We start from the raw sequence: 15,497 nt of genomic DNA, 5'->3' as shown, positions 1-15,497 counted from the left end.
CTTCTGTTGATACATCTTTCATGCTGAAAATATTCAACATTCAGTTGCTGGTCACAAATAACTTTCCCCCACACTCTAGGTATTGTCTTCTGAGAACTCTGAAGCAGTGTCAGACATTGAGGGAAGCTCTCATTGCTGCGGGAAAAGAGATTATATGGCATGGGCGAACAAAAGAAGAACCAGCACATTACTGTAGCATTTGTGAGGTAAATAATTGTTCTTATTCAGTTGTTTTATAAACCTCTTACCTCTCCTGTTTGGGTTTCTCTTTAGTTATTTTTTTTTTCTTTTTTTTTTTTTCTTCTTCCAATTTTATTTTATTTTTAAACTTTACATAATTGTATTAGTTTTGCCAAATATCAAAATGAATCCGCCACAGGTATACATGTGTTCCCCATCCCGATGTACTTTTATGTAATGCATTTTACTGAAATTGACATTGTGTTCCATGTTGTTATTTAACTATTATATTAAACTTTATTCTGGTGAAATGCCATTTCACTAACTGTGAATTAACTGAATTAACCCTAAAAGTATTTACTAGAGTCATTTATCTGGTAGATAACAGTTGGCCCTCCCTATCCACAGGTTCCTATCTGTGGATTCAACCAACTGCAGATCGAAAATATTCGGGGGTTGGGGAGATATTCCAGAAAGTTCCAAAGAGCATGACTTAAACTTGCCATACACCAACAACTATTTTGTTTTATGTATTATAGGTAATATAGAGATGATTTAGGTATAGAGGAGGATGTGCGTAGGTTATATGCAGTTAGTATGCCATTTTTTGTAAGGGACTTGAGCATCCTTACATTTTGGTACCCATGGAGGGTCCTGGAACCAATCCTCATGGATACTGAGGTGTCGACAGCTGTGTTTAACAGATGATAAGTGTCAAGTTAAATCTTGAAATTTTAAACTGGGAACACTCCAGGTGTAGACAGATGCCAGTAAACTGGGTATAGTTCAGTACAGTTTCAGGCAGATCATTGTTCAGTTCTCTCTGGTACAATTCACAGTACGTTGGTCAGTCTTCTCCTGTGGCCAAGGCTTGCAGGAGATGCAGAAACAAAGATGTGGTACCTGCTCTAAAGGAGCTTACATCCTACTTAGGGAAGACAAATTATAAACAGTTCTATTGTATATGAGACTATGGTGAATGCAAAGTTGGTCTCACTGTTAAGAAAACATGAAGAGGAGAAAATGACCTGAGTTTTCCCTTCTAGTATTCGCATGAGTTCACCAAAGTATTAACATTTGAGTCCATCCTCTAAGGATGAATATGATTTTAGGCAACTAAAGATTAATTTATGGCAAAAACCACTACAATATTGTAAAGTAATTAGCCTCCAATTAAAATAAATTAAAAAAAAAAATAAAGCAAATTTTCCTTTCCAATAAAATAAATAAAAGTAGAATGAATGTTTTTATGAGCTGTAGGAACAGCAATGGAAATGGAATGGTTTCTTCAGAAAAGGGTAAATAGTTCAGTATGACTAGAACACAGACTATGTAAATTCCATTTATGAGTTTGCTTAGTAGGAAGTTTGCAGAGCATTTTGAATGATTTTAAAGGAGTTTGATACTTAACTCTGAGATCATTGAAGCCATCAAAAGTTTTTGAGCAAGTACACAAGTTGGGTAAGTATTTCAGAGAGAAAAGTGATTGGAGAGGATGGAGATAAGAAGGTATTGCAGTGGTGTTAAGGGTTGTCATCCTAAGGCCTAAACTAGAACCTGGCAGTGGGAATATTGAAGGAGAGGAATTAAAAAGATATTTCAAGGTAAAATTCACAAGACAACTCATTAAATAGCAGAAGTGAGAGACGAGTTGAAGAATGTTCACAAATTTTCCAACTCCGATTATGAGGTTTATGTTATTTGTTATTGCTCATTGATAGTAATGAAAAACATGGTTAACCCTTGGATTTTAATAACATAATTTCAAAGAAGAGATGAAGTCATGAGAATTTTCTTTGATTGAATATATTAGCCAGGGATATTAATGATCCATTCCAAACCTTGAAATTGTGTAATTTTGACGTTGATTTTTATTTGAGATGATTGAATCCATCAAGTTTGTTTTGAGGTTTGGCTAAGCATTAAGCTCTGTGATAAGCTCTGGAGTTTCAGTGATGAATAAAACATAGTCTTCATCTTTGAGGAGCTCAGTCTATTGGGAAAGACAAGTATCCATACACAGTGCTATCATTGAGAAGTAGAAGGAAATTAAGGATCACTTTCATCTGATTGTATACTGATGTTTTGAATTTAAAACAAATAAATGGGCTGACCTTGATCAAACTTTTGAATTAGGCTTTTTGCCAGTGGTTTTAATGAGTACATCATTCCCCTGGGTCACTCCCCTAAAGATGCAATCCCACCTATGTCTTTGGGTCTGGTACAAAACAAACCCAGTCTATTAAAAATTCTTAAACACAGCTATGTTTGTCTTAGTACCCACTCTTAATCAGTAATCACTGTCCACAACTCCTTGTAAAGTAGAACTCTATATAGTAAAGTAGTACAATAAAATTACTACTACTGTATCTATTGAATGCTTTTTCTCTTGTATGAACTAGGTGGAGGTTTTTAATCTGCTTTTTGTCACTAATGAGAGCAATTCTCGAAAGACCTACATAGTACATTGCCAAGATTGTGCAAGAAAAACAAGTGGAAACCTGGAAAATTTTGTGGTGCTAGAACAGTACAAAATGGAGGACCTGATGCAAGTCTATGACCAATTTACATTAGTAAGTGAAACCAACATGTGAGTACATAGTTAGCTGGATAGGGAAGCACCAGGATTTGTTCTGCCACCTGATGAGTAGGAGGTAATGAAATATTTAAATTTTCCTTTGACTCATTAGATATTTCATGAGGAAATACTCATATTCCCTCCCTCCTCCACTTCCAGGTATTTATTTCTATGAAATTGGCATATTTTATTTTTACTTTTCTTCCTGGGTGAGACCAGCCCTAAATAATGTCACAGTAACTACATTTTAAAATCTTTGTGTACTTTTAGAACATTGCCACATCCTTTGTGTCATTTGATCTCAGTTGATAAAATGTTTGTGTACATAGGTTATTAGTGTCCACAAAATGAGTCAGTATGTATGCTTTTAAATAACTTCTGCTTTTAGAGCTAATTGTATTTATTTAAAACCTTGTCCTTGCCAGAAGTAGTAACTTTACAGGAATATTCAATGGAGCTTAACTTCCCTGGTATGTTGAATAACCTTATGAAATTCAAATACCTTTATAAATTGCACACAGTTTTAAATTTTAAACAGCAGATGCTTAGGGGAAAGCATTTTACTCTAGCACATCAATAGTTTTATGAATAAGAAATAGACATAATTTATGAATTGTTGAATTCCTTCAATACTTTTTCTCTTACATATGTGGTCAGAAACTGAATTTTTGAAGTTTAGCTTCTGGTATTTTCATTTGAATAGTCTTCAAGATTGCTTGAAGAAGATGAAAATTACCTGTTAAATAAATTATCATCTAGTTGAATTAGGTTCTGAAGCAAGTCACCAAGGAAGTCATAGTTGATTTGTTATATTATTTTTTACAAGCCGCCTTTTAATTTTTAAGCAATTTCAAAAAATGGTCAACCTAATAACATTTTAAGAGTTTTTGACTAATTGGTGGAGAAGTACCAAAATGTAGGGTACACTAAGTAGGGTAATGGTCTCAGACTCTTAGGAAAATTGGCCAGGTGGGGGACAGTAACAGAGGTTATACTGGACAGAGTGTGACAGGCAGCTGAACTTTCTTGAGAATTGTTCTTTCCCCTACCTTTATACACAGACCATGTTTGTAGCCTTGAGCTAGGAAACACTATTAACAATTTATATACCAAAGTAACATACTTTACTTTCATTTTCAGGCTCCTCCATTACCATCCTCCTCATCTTGATATTGTTCCACGGACATTAAACGAGACCTTTTCTGCTATTCAGGAAGTAACCCAGTTCTGCACCACTGGTTTTTGTAGCTATCTCGTAAGGCTGCTGGCTGAAAACTGTGTCTATGCAACCTTCCAAGTGCGGAGTGTCAACCAACTGGACAGGGGAGAGCTTTGCTCCTACTCCAGGACTCTCACAAAGCTGATCAGCTGTTCTTCAGAAACAAAATAATAATTTCCATGTTTTGTATATATCTGACAAAACTGGCAACATAATACAGACTACTGACTTGAAGACAACCTCTTTTATATTTCTCTATTTCTGGGCTGACGAATTGGTTTTCATCTGTCTTTTCCCCTCTTCGAAATTTTCCTTGGGAAAAAATACTAGCCTAGCTGGTCATTTCTTTGTAAGGTAGTTAGAAATTTTAAGTCTTTATTTGGTCAACTTTTTTTTAATGTGAAAAGTTAGGTAAGGAACTTTTTTACTGCTTTTATGTTTTTCTGTCTTGTTTTGAAACCATGACGGTTATTACACTTCTGGTTCCTAAATAAAATGTTTAAAAAATTTAACAGCCAAGTCACAAAGATAATGGATTGCACATAGACTAAGGAATAAACTTCAGATTTGTGATTTTTGTTTCTAATCCTGATGTAAATTTACACTATTTATAAATACGTATTTATTGCTTGAAGATATTTGTGAATGGAATGCTGTTATTTTTTCCAGATTTACCTGCCATTGAAATTTTAAGGAGTTCTGTAATTTCAAACACTACTCCTATTACATTTTCTATGTGTAAATAAAACTGCTTAGCATTGTACAGAAACTTTTATTAAAATTGTTTAATGTTTAAAGAGTTTTCTATTGTTTGAGTTTTAAAAAGACTTTATGTACAGTGCCCAGTTTTTGTTCATTTTTCAAATCTGATTATATATATTTTATATATACTTGTGTATGTATATATAATATATATAGAAATCTGGATATATATGTATAAAGATTTAGAACTTAAATTTTTCTCGTTTTAAGTTTCCCATCTATGGTAGATTTTTGAGGTGTCTACTGTAAAGTATTGCTTACAAAAGTATGATTATTTTTAAAGAAATATATATGGTATGTAACTTCAAGACCTAAAATGTCAGACTGGTTTATTGTTAAGTTGCAATTCTGCAATGACAGATCAATAAACAGATGCTGCCAAAATGTAGTATAATAGTAGAAAACAAATAGTGATTGAACTTAAAGTTTTAAAGGGCATGTTATATGGGCTTGACAAATCCTGTACATTATTTATTAGTGTTTTCTATGGAAAAAAAGATTCAGATGAAGGGCTCTATTTTAGAATGCAAATAAATTAAGAGGCTTATTTTTTAATGTTAGGCAGTTTTGACATTTCATGCTTTCCTGCTTGCATGACATGATATGGGCAGGGGAGGGAGTCTTTCAATTCTATAGCAGTAGTAAAATAGAGTAAGCTATATTAGCCTTATGGAATCACTTCTAATTAACAATAGTATTTCATATTATAATGTACCTTGCATTTGACACACATTCTCATTTTATCATGCTGCTCTTTCTAAGGTTTTTCCAGGAATATTTAGTGAAGAAGCATAGAGAATGCTCTAAGTAAAGTTATATATAACTAAAGAGAATTTATAATCCTATCTGGTGAAATGCTGTGCTGACTGGATTAACAAGTTCTCTTTTTCAGATAGTTTTGGAGTATGTTGTCCTCCTAGAAACAGTTTGAAGGCTTGAAAGCATGGAGACATTTTATCCAATTAGTTAATAATTTGGTAAATATTGAACTTGAAAATCTACTAGCAGCAGTCATCTCTTGACAGTTTCAGAAGGAAATAATTGCAAATGTATTTTAGTGAAGAAGCAAGAGTGCTTGTCTGAGTGCTGCTTAAGATGTTTAACCACTGATATTTTTTAAAGAACTCAAGACAAACATTTTTGCAAATAAAAATTGCATGTCAAAAAGAAATTAACACAACATTGTAAATCAGCATACTTAAAAAAAAAAAAAATTTGCAAGGCAGCTATCCAGAAGCAAAAATTATAAGAATGCTAAAGCTATGCTTAAATGTTCCTTAACCATTTCTACTTTATCTTACTAACATGTCTTATTTTCTATCATTTTATTATATAGTTTATTGCCAAGATTAACATAAGTTGTCTGATGTTTAAAAGTAAGTTAGTGGTGTTTAAGTACATATTTGAAAGTTAAATGACAAGAGTAATACTTGCTCACTTAGTCTTTGAATGGGTAAGATAGAAGACAAATGAAATATATCAACATTACTCTGAAGTATAAGCAGATGAACAAAGTCTTACATAAACTGCTTTTTTTCCATCAATTTAACAGCTTTTATAATTTACTATTTTTCAGGTTTCAGAAAATATAGAATTTTTTTTTTATTCTTTTTACTGCTTGTATAGATAAATCCCTCTAACCACACTCTATCTGGGTGCCTTAACATCCTAACACACACATACACATTGTTTAGAGAAAGAAGCTAATACAGTGTACTTTAAAAACATGTTAATCCAGAAAGTGGGAATTAAACCATATTTTTTTCCCATTGTCACCAGCTAAACAGTAATCTTATAGTGTCGGTATAGGAGTTCAACTTGTTTAACTTATTTAAGTTAAATCAATTAAAACATTCTGGCTTCTGCATTTAGAACTGAAATCCAAGTCACTTTTCCAAAGTAGTAATTTGACAGTTAGGACTTTGAAATTACCAGTCAACTGAAGTAAAAGATCACATAATATTATGAAATTACTTTAAATGAAGTGTCTGCTTCTCAGAACGTCTTTAAATTATCATGTGTATTTTCATTTAGTCAATATATTTAGCATCTCCTAAAAAGTGAATCTGCGTAAGATGTGATCTACTCTTCATACACACGTCTCATAGGAGATTCCCATTAATATGCCAAGCAAAACCTAGAAGAGATAACAAGAAGTGTGAGTGGTGGTATTACGGCTTGCATTTCAGCAGGATTTATATCACACCTTCTAGAGCAAGAGGATTTGGGAACTAAGAGGTTAGAATAATGTTAAAGACAACTGGAGGGATAGGAAGCCTGCTATTCCATGATGGATGTTTACACTTTACCCTGTAGTTACTGTGGACCCATCCACGGAATAAGCAAAAACAGCATTGAATTTGCAGTAGTCTTCTTGCCTGCTTTAGTACACTCTTGTCTTCCACATGGCTGCCCAAGAGATAGTTCTAAAACATGGAAATTCAAGGAAGAACTGATATGTACTTTGGATGTTGTGAGTTTGGAAACGAGCGCAGATTTGAAAGACAAAGTCCACAGGACCGATTAGATGTCTACTTGTGGGTCAGGGGTGCTTCTAACTAGAATAGGAAGTAAGAGCAGAATTGTTTGTAGTGCATCCAAGTAGTTGGAATGAGAAGCTTGAACCAGAGCCATGTATCTATCTGTCCATAATCAAGGTGGTGCCAGAGGAAATCATACAAGAAGAACTGTATGGTGAGGAGAGAGAGATCAAATACCCACTTAAGAACACCAGCCTATAAGAGGAGAGGAGTTTGCAACGGAGTAGAAAGTTAAAACAGTCAAGGTGATACTAGACAAACTAAAAGTTTTCAAAAGTGACCATACCCTGTTGCAAAGATGAGGATTAAGTGGATTTCTTTGGGTTTAGCACAAGATGGTGACATTTGCCAGGGGAGCAACAACTGGATCACAGTGGATGCAAAAAGGTAATGAATTTGAGGGATGATGGAGCCACTGGTCTTTTCCAAAAGCACTGGGATTCGATTACATTGGTCATTGTGAAATAACAAAATCATCAATTTTAAACACTGTATCATGGTCTTGAATGCTTTACACAGTAATTAATAGTTTGAGGCAAAGAGAGATCATGTAACTTGCCCGAGGTTTGTGGTTATTAAGTATTGAAGTTAAGATTGCAACTATGTTGATCTGACTCCAGAGCAAGTGCTATTCTCTCACTGCAAAGAAATAGGAATTGCTGAGTGTGTACTCCATAGCCATGCTTGAAAGAAACTTCATTTCAAATATTTCTTTAACGAGAAAAATGTCTTAAAATGTATAACCTGTAATTAGGCCGACATTATTTTTATAGTCCAAACCAGAACCCCTTTGAGATCGAAAGGGGACAATGCTACTAGTATATTGGATAGGGCATCGGTCCTCAGATGAGGCTATTCTGAGCAAGCTGGGATATATGCCATAGTGGTTAAGTTGGTCTTAAGAAGAAGCATGTTGGAAGTAGTACTGATCTTCTAACATCATACTCCTAGATTGTTGCACTCTGTAGAATGGGAAGGAAGCATGATTACATTAGGGTCCACAATCATGGTTGGAAAAGATGGTGAATTATCAGGGTGGAAATGCAAACAATGAATTAAAGTGGAAATGAGAGAAGAAAGGGAAGTTCCTGTTAAGTCTTAATGATGTCTACTAAGTTGTACCCATCCTGCTGCTGCTAACTCACTTCAGTCGTGTCCAACTGTGCGATCCCATAGACGGCAGCCCACCAGGCTCCCCCGTCCCTGGGATTCTCCAGCCAAGAACACTGGAGTGGGCTGCCATTTCCTTCTCCAATGCAGGAAAGTGAAAGTGAAGTCGCTCAGTCGTGTCCGTCTCTAGTGACCCCATGGACTGCAGCCCACCAGGCTCCTTCGTCCATGGGATTTTCCAGGCAAGAGTACTGGAGTGGGGTGCCATTGCCTTCTCCTAAAACCAAATAATGGCCTCAAGAAATGAAATAATCTTCTCAATGTACAGAGGAATATACATTTTTTAAACTCTTGGTCTGAGTACCACTTACCGGTCTAGTTTAAGGTGGGAATCTGATTTAAAATATTCAAAATATGAAAATTTTAAGTATTAGTACTACTGTCACTTCAGTTGTGTCCGACTGTGCGACCCCATAGACGGCAACCCACCAGGCTACCCTGTCCCTGGGATTCTCCAGGCAAGAACACGAGTGGGTTGCCATTTCCTTCTCCAGTGCATGAAAGTGCAAAGTGAAAGTGAAGTCGCTCAGTGGTGTCCGACCCTCAGCGACCCCATGGACTACAGCCTTCCAGGCTCCTCCGTCCATGGGATTTTCCAGGCAAGAGTACTGGAGTGGGGTGCCATTGCCTTCGAATTTTAAGTATACCAACCTGAAAAAGATGTGGAGTCACAGTTCTCTCAGGGTTTAAAAACTATTCAGTGCCATGTGTTTTTCAGTCGCTAAGTCGCGTCCAACTCTTTGTGACCCCATGGACCCCATGCCATGTTCCTTGTTCTTCACCATCTCCCAGAGTTTGCTCAAACTAATGTCCGTTGAGTCAATGATGCCATCTAACCATCTCATCCTCTGTTGCCCCCCTCCTGCCCTCAGTCTTTCCCAGCATCAGGGTCTTTTCCAGTGAGTAGGCTTTTCGAATCAGGTGGCCAAAGTATTGGAGCTTCACCTTCAGCATCAGTCCTTCTAATGAACATTCAGGGTTGATCTTGAGAACTGACTGATCTGATCTTGCTGTCCAAGGGACTGTCAAGAGTTTTCTCCAGCCCCACAGTTTGCAAGCATCAACTCTTTGACACTCAGCCTTCTTTACAGTTCAACACTCACATCCATACACAACTACTGGAAAAACCATAGCTTTGACTATACGGACCTTTGTCAGCAAAGTGATGTCTCTGCGTTTTAATATGCTGTCTAGGTTTATCATAGCTTTTCTTCCAAGGGATGGGTGTCTTTTAATGTCATGGCTGCAGTCACCGTCCACAGTGATTTTGGAGCCCAAGAAAATGTCACTGCTTCCACTTTTCCCTCATCTATTTGCCATGAAGTGATAGAACTGGATGCCATGATCTTAGTGCCAAATGATTAAACATGTCTTTTTTTATTACTATTTTTGAATAATTTTTTAAAATTAGAACATATCTTAATATGAACAACAAAAAGTTTCCTCATGAACATAAGGACTCTTTTAAAGTATTTACAATCATGTGTAAGTAAGTGTATGATGGTTTCAAATAGATTAAAGGTATGGGTAACACAAAGCAATACTCTGAATTACACCTACTTTCACATATGCCCAGAGATACAAGAGAGTAAGGGGAGAAAAGAGGAGAAAGCAAATACACAGGTGGCGCTAGTGGTAAAGAACCCGCCTGCCAGTTTAGGAGACATAAGAGACACAGGTTCAGTCCCTGGGTCGGGAAGATTTTCTGGAGGAGGGCATGGCAACCCACTCCAGTATTCTTGCCTGGAGAATCCCCTGGTGGGAGGAGCCTGGTGGGCTGCAGTCCATGGGGTTGCAGAGTCAGATACAACTGAAGCGACTTAGCATGCATGCAGCTAAGTGTTAACTTTAGCTCTCCACTTTGTGATAGAGCAATATATTTGGCAGGGTGAAGCTAGATAAGAATGTTATCTTTAGAAAACTTCATATACATGATTTAAATGTCATCTTTCATTAAATGTACTCAGATGCAAATTTTGAAACGTCTGCACATGGAAAGGCTTCTATGTCTAATAAATGGAAATCAATACCCAAATCGATGATCAACAAGATTTTCTGGATTACAGTACTGAAAACATTTTAGAGGAGTAGGTACAAGTTCAAAATGATATGAGCTATTGATACATCAAAAATTTCAGTTAAGAAAACCTAATAAAGATTTGAAAATACAACTGTGGATTGTATACAAAACATGGATAGTTTTACAATATTGATCAGCCTACAAATTATCCTGTCATAAATTTTCCTGAATCAGATGGGGCTCAGAGTTCATGAAATAGAATGTCTCTGTAAGACCAACTCCATCTGCTCCTCCAGGTAATGTCAACACGAACAGTTCAAGAGCCCATTGAAGAGCCATTAGATAATTTGCTAGTTAACGCTGAAGTAAGTCCATGTCATGCTAGCACTCTGAAACCTGCATTTTAGGCTTCCTTCAGTCCCCATCTATTAATAGCTCCCCACATCTTTTCTTTTGACTTAACTTTATTTTCAAAATATATAATATTTACAGGGTCCAAAATGCAAGAATATGCTAAAAGGTGCTTTCTGGGAAGTCTTGTTTCCATCCCTTTCACCTTTCAGTTGTCTTCACTCACCACTGATAAGTAACCATTTTCAATTTGTTAGCTCGTATTTCCTGTTTCTTTTTCCAAAAGTAAATTCGTGTATATAGTTTTAGTTCCCTTCTTTTTTTACACAAGATGTAGCATGCTGTATAGCTTTATTTGACAGAGCAAAAATGAAACAACCCAAATGTTCATCAGCTGATTAATTTTAGAATAACCATATAGAGAAATACTACTAAGCAATTAAAATTTGTTGAAGGAAAGATTTTAAAAATGTATAGTGCTTTAGAATTTTCAAAAGTTTCACACATGATTTCACATAATCCCATAACCCTTTTTTAAGGAAAAATTATTCATTCATTTTTGCACCATACCTAGCACTATGTGGGATCTTAGTCCCCCTTGTTGTTGAGTCATTCAGTTGTGTCCAACTCTTTGCGACCCCATGGACTGCAGCACGCCAAGCTTCCCTGTCCTTTAGCATCTCCTGGGGTTTGCTCCAATTCATGTCTATTGAATCAATGATCCCATCCAACCATCTCACCCTCTGCTGTCCCCTTCTCCTCCTGCCTTCAGTCTTTCCCAGCATCAGGGTCTTTTCTAATGAGTCGGCTCTGTGCATCAGATGGCCAAAATATTGGAGCTTCAGCTTCAGCATCAGTCCTTCCAATGAATATTCAGGGTTGATTTCCTTTAGGATGGACTGGTTTAGTTCCCCTACCAGAGATCAAACCCACACCCCTGGAATGGAAGTGCCGAGTCTTAACCACTAGACCACCAGCAAAGTCCCACCCATAACCCTTTTCAAAAAATCCCCTACCCCTATGTTGTCCCTCCCCCTCCCTACTGCTAGCCACTAGTTTGTTCTCTATATCTGGTATATATATATCATATATCAAGATATATCTCTATACCTTGGCTTTTTTTTCCCCACTGAATATATCCTAAGAATTATTATCAATTCATGGTACTTCACTGTTCTTTGCGTGTACCATCTCCTAATGATGGACATTTGAGGAAATATTCAGTCTTTTCCTGTTTCAAATAATGTCTCAATGATCTTATGCATTTGTTTTGTATTTATGGAGGTATTTATCTTCAGGATAGAGTCCTAGAGGCTTTGATTGCTGGGCCAAAGATAAGTGCGTATATAGTTGTACTTGGTAATACCCTTCATAGTTGTATTGCACTTACCCAGCAATATATAAACATGGCTGTTTTTCCTTCAATCTTGCCTACAGACTATACTGTGGAACATTTTGATATTTTGCAAATATGATTGGTGAAAGTAAAATCTTAGGATAGCTTTAATTTATATTTCTTTTATAACTAAGGTTGAGCAATTTTTCATATATTTAGAGACTATTTGCCTGTGTTTTAAACTTGCTTTTTTTTTCTTTTGAGATATGGTTGCATACAGTAAGCTGAACAGCTCTTAAGTGCACAGTTTGGTGAGTTTCGACAAATGTGTACATTATACCTCAATCCATAATGTATTGCCTTTGCCTTAGAAAGTTCCCTTGTGTCCTTTCCATTCTATCACCTCCTCCCTTGCTATTCCCCTGGGAACCACTTTTCCGATTTCCATCCCCATAGGTTAATTTTGCTATTCTTAAACTTCATGGGCTTCCCAGGTAGCACTAGTGATAAAGAATCCACTGGCCAATGCAGGAGATTCAAGTGATATGGATTCAATCCCTGGATCAGGAAGATCCCTTGGAGTAGGAAATAGCAACCTGCTTCAGTATTCTTGCCTGAGAAATCCTGTGGACAGAGGAACCTGGCAGGATATAGTCCATGGGGTCGCAAAGAGTCAGACCTGACTGAGCACACACACACAAACTGCAAAGAAACGAAAACATGTAAAATGTACTTTTCTTGTATTCGACTTCTCTCACCAAGCCTAATATTTTTCAAATTTATGTGTGTCGATGGGTGTATCAGTAATTCCTTCTTTTTTTTTTATTGCTGAGTATAATCTCAATGTATGAGTAGAATACAATGTATTTATCCATTGTCCTGATATTTGCATTAGGTTGTTTCTGATTTTTGCTTCCAATTTTTGTTTTTCTGAGAATAGACATAGCTGGATCCTAAGATAGGTATATATTTAATTTCACAAGAAATTGTTAGATATCTTTTTGAAGTGGTTGTACCAGTTTACACTTCCTCCAGAAATACATGAGAGCTCTAGCTGCTCTGCATCCTTACAGACATTTGGTGGTGTTAGATTTCAGAAGTTTAGCCATTCTAGTCAATGTGTAGTATCTCCTCGAGTATATAATTTGCATTTCTGTGGTAACTAAAAGTTGAGTGGGGCTTCTTGGGTGGCTCAAATGGTAAAGAATCTGTGTGCAATGTGGGAGACCTGGGTTCAATCCCTGGGTTGGGAAGATCCCCTGGAGGAGGGCATGGCAACCCACTCTAGTATTCTTGCCTGGAGAAATTCCATGGGCAGAAGAACCTGGCGGGCTACAGTCCATGGGGTCACAAAGAGTTCGACACAACTAAGCGACTAACACTTTCACTTTCTTTCAAAAGTTGAGTATCCTTTCATGTGTATGTTGATCATTCATATATCTTTCATGAAGTGTGCAAATCTTTTGCTCAAATGAGGGTTCGTTTTTTGTTACTGATTTATGGAAGGCTCCTTGTATAATCTGATTATAAGACGTTTGTCAGACATTTGCATTACAAATAGTTTTCCCAGTCTGAGATTTGCCTTTTTATTTTCTTAATGGTGTCTTGATGAGCTAAAGTCTCAATTTTGATAACATCTATTTTATCCATTTTTATAATGTTTAGGTTTTTTTTTTTTTTTGTCTCAAAGGTATTCTGCTATATTTTCTACTAGGAGCCTTATAGTTTCAGTTTTTACATTTAGATTCTTTACCTCTGAGCTGTAAAAGCTGGGGAAGCCAGTTTTTACATTTAGGTCTGTGAGTCATCTCAATTTAGTTTTTGTGTTTTGTGAAGTCTTTCAATCAGCTAGTGTAAATTTTCCAAGTTTTCATTTTCAAAATTGTTTCAGCTATTCTGGCTCTTTTCATTTCTCGATGACTTTTAGCTTGTCAATTAAAAAAAAAAAAAACTCTGTTGGAATTTTGACTGACACTGTATTGAATCTTAAGCTCAATTTGTGGAGAATTGACATCTTGACGATACTGAGTGTTCAGACTCATGAAAAGCATATTTCTCCATTGATTTAGATCTGTAATTTCTCTCAGCAGTATTTTATGGTTTTCAGTAAACAGATCTTCATATTGCTAAGTTTTTTATATTTTTGAGACTATTGTAAATTGTGTGCTTTAAAAAATCTAATTTCCAATTGTTTGTTGCTATTTTATAGAACTATAATTGATTATTGAATATTAACCTTATGTCCTGCAACCTTACTTAGCTCATTTATTAGTTCTAGTAGCTTTTCTGTAGATTCTTGAGGGTTTTCTACATAAGGAATTATACCACCTGTGAATAAAGTTAGTTTAACTGCTTCCTTCCCAACCTGGGTACCTTTTATTTCTTTTTCTTGCTTTTTTGCACCGGCTTGAACCTCCAGTACAACATTGAAGTGGTCAGAGCAGACATCCTTGCTTATTCCCAGTTCTGGTTAATTGAAGGTTTTTCATAGATTCCCCTTGAAGATTGAGGACATCCTCTTCTATTGCTGGTTTGCCGAGATTTTAAAAAATCAGAAATATATGTTGAATTTAAATAAAGTGATTTTTGTGCATTGATTGAGATGATTATATGTTTTTTCTTTTTTAGTTTGCTAATATGGTGAATTTCATTGATTTTTATTAATAAAAGTTAAACTAATATTAAACTCTTGGGATAAAGCCCACTTGTTCAGCTGTTTTATTTTATATATTGGTGGATTATATATTGCCAATTTTTTTGTTGAGATTTTTATATCTGTGTTCATGAGGGATATTGGTCAACATTTGTATTTTCTGATAATGTTTTTGTCTGGTTTTTTTATCAGGGTAATTTGGCCTCAGAGAATGAGTGGGAAAGTATTTTCTCTCCTCAGTTTTCTTGAGTTTGTATAAAACTAGTGTTATTTCTTCCTAAAATGTCTGATAGAATATTGTAATTACCAGATTATTTTCTTTGACATATGTATTTCTTCTGGAGTGAGCTTTGGTAGTTTGTGGCTTTCAAGTAATTTATCATTTTAATATCTGTGGAATCTACAGTTCTTTGTCATTCCTGATATTAGTGAAATTGTCTTTTTTCCTCCCTATCAGTCAGGCTAGAGGTTTACAAATTTTCTTGATCTTCTCAAAAAATCAAATTTTTATTTCACTGTTTTTTCCCTATTGTATTTCTAGTTTTTTGTCCTCAATTTTCCCTCTCTTTATTATTTTCCTTCCTTCTGTTTACTTCAGGTTTCTTTAGCTGGTTTTATTTTAGTTTCTTTAGGTGGAAACTGAGATCATTGATTTGAGACATTTTTTAGTATAGTAAGTCCCCAACAT

The 15,497-nt window shown here is 35.8% G+C and overlaps 1 protein-coding gene across 8 annotated transcripts in view; it reads left to right on the top strand.

The window, feature by feature from the left end:
- Positions 1-5,127, top strand: part of KDM6A (lysine demethylase 6A) — a 180,346-nt gene extending 175,219 nt beyond the window's left edge. For 7 of the 8 annotated variants that reach the window (XM_061410366.1, XM_061410365.1, XM_061410368.1 and 4 more), the window contains 3 exons: positions 80-206; positions 2,583-2,753; positions 3,899-5,127. In XM_061410366.1, coding sequence (XP_061266350.1) covers positions 80-206; positions 2,583-2,753; positions 3,899-3,928 — 328 coding nt within the window. In that variant the 3' untranslated portion in view covers positions 3,929-5,127. Of the gene's footprint in view, positions 1-79; positions 207-2,582; positions 2,754-3,898 lie in introns of those variants that run through there. The other variant, XM_061410371.1, reaches the window with a different exon arrangement.
- The last annotated feature ends 10,370 nt before the right edge of the window (positions 5,128-15,497 follow it).

This window comes from Bos javanicus, chromosome X (genome assembly GCF_032452875.1).
Source record: "Bos javanicus breed banteng chromosome X, ARS-OSU_banteng_1.0, whole genome shotgun sequence".
NCBI lineage: Eukaryota > Metazoa > Chordata > Mammalia > Artiodactyla > Bovidae > Bos > Bos javanicus.
The sequence above is the reverse complement of the archived record's forward strand: the minus strand, read 5'-3'. Positions and strand labels throughout refer to the sequence as shown.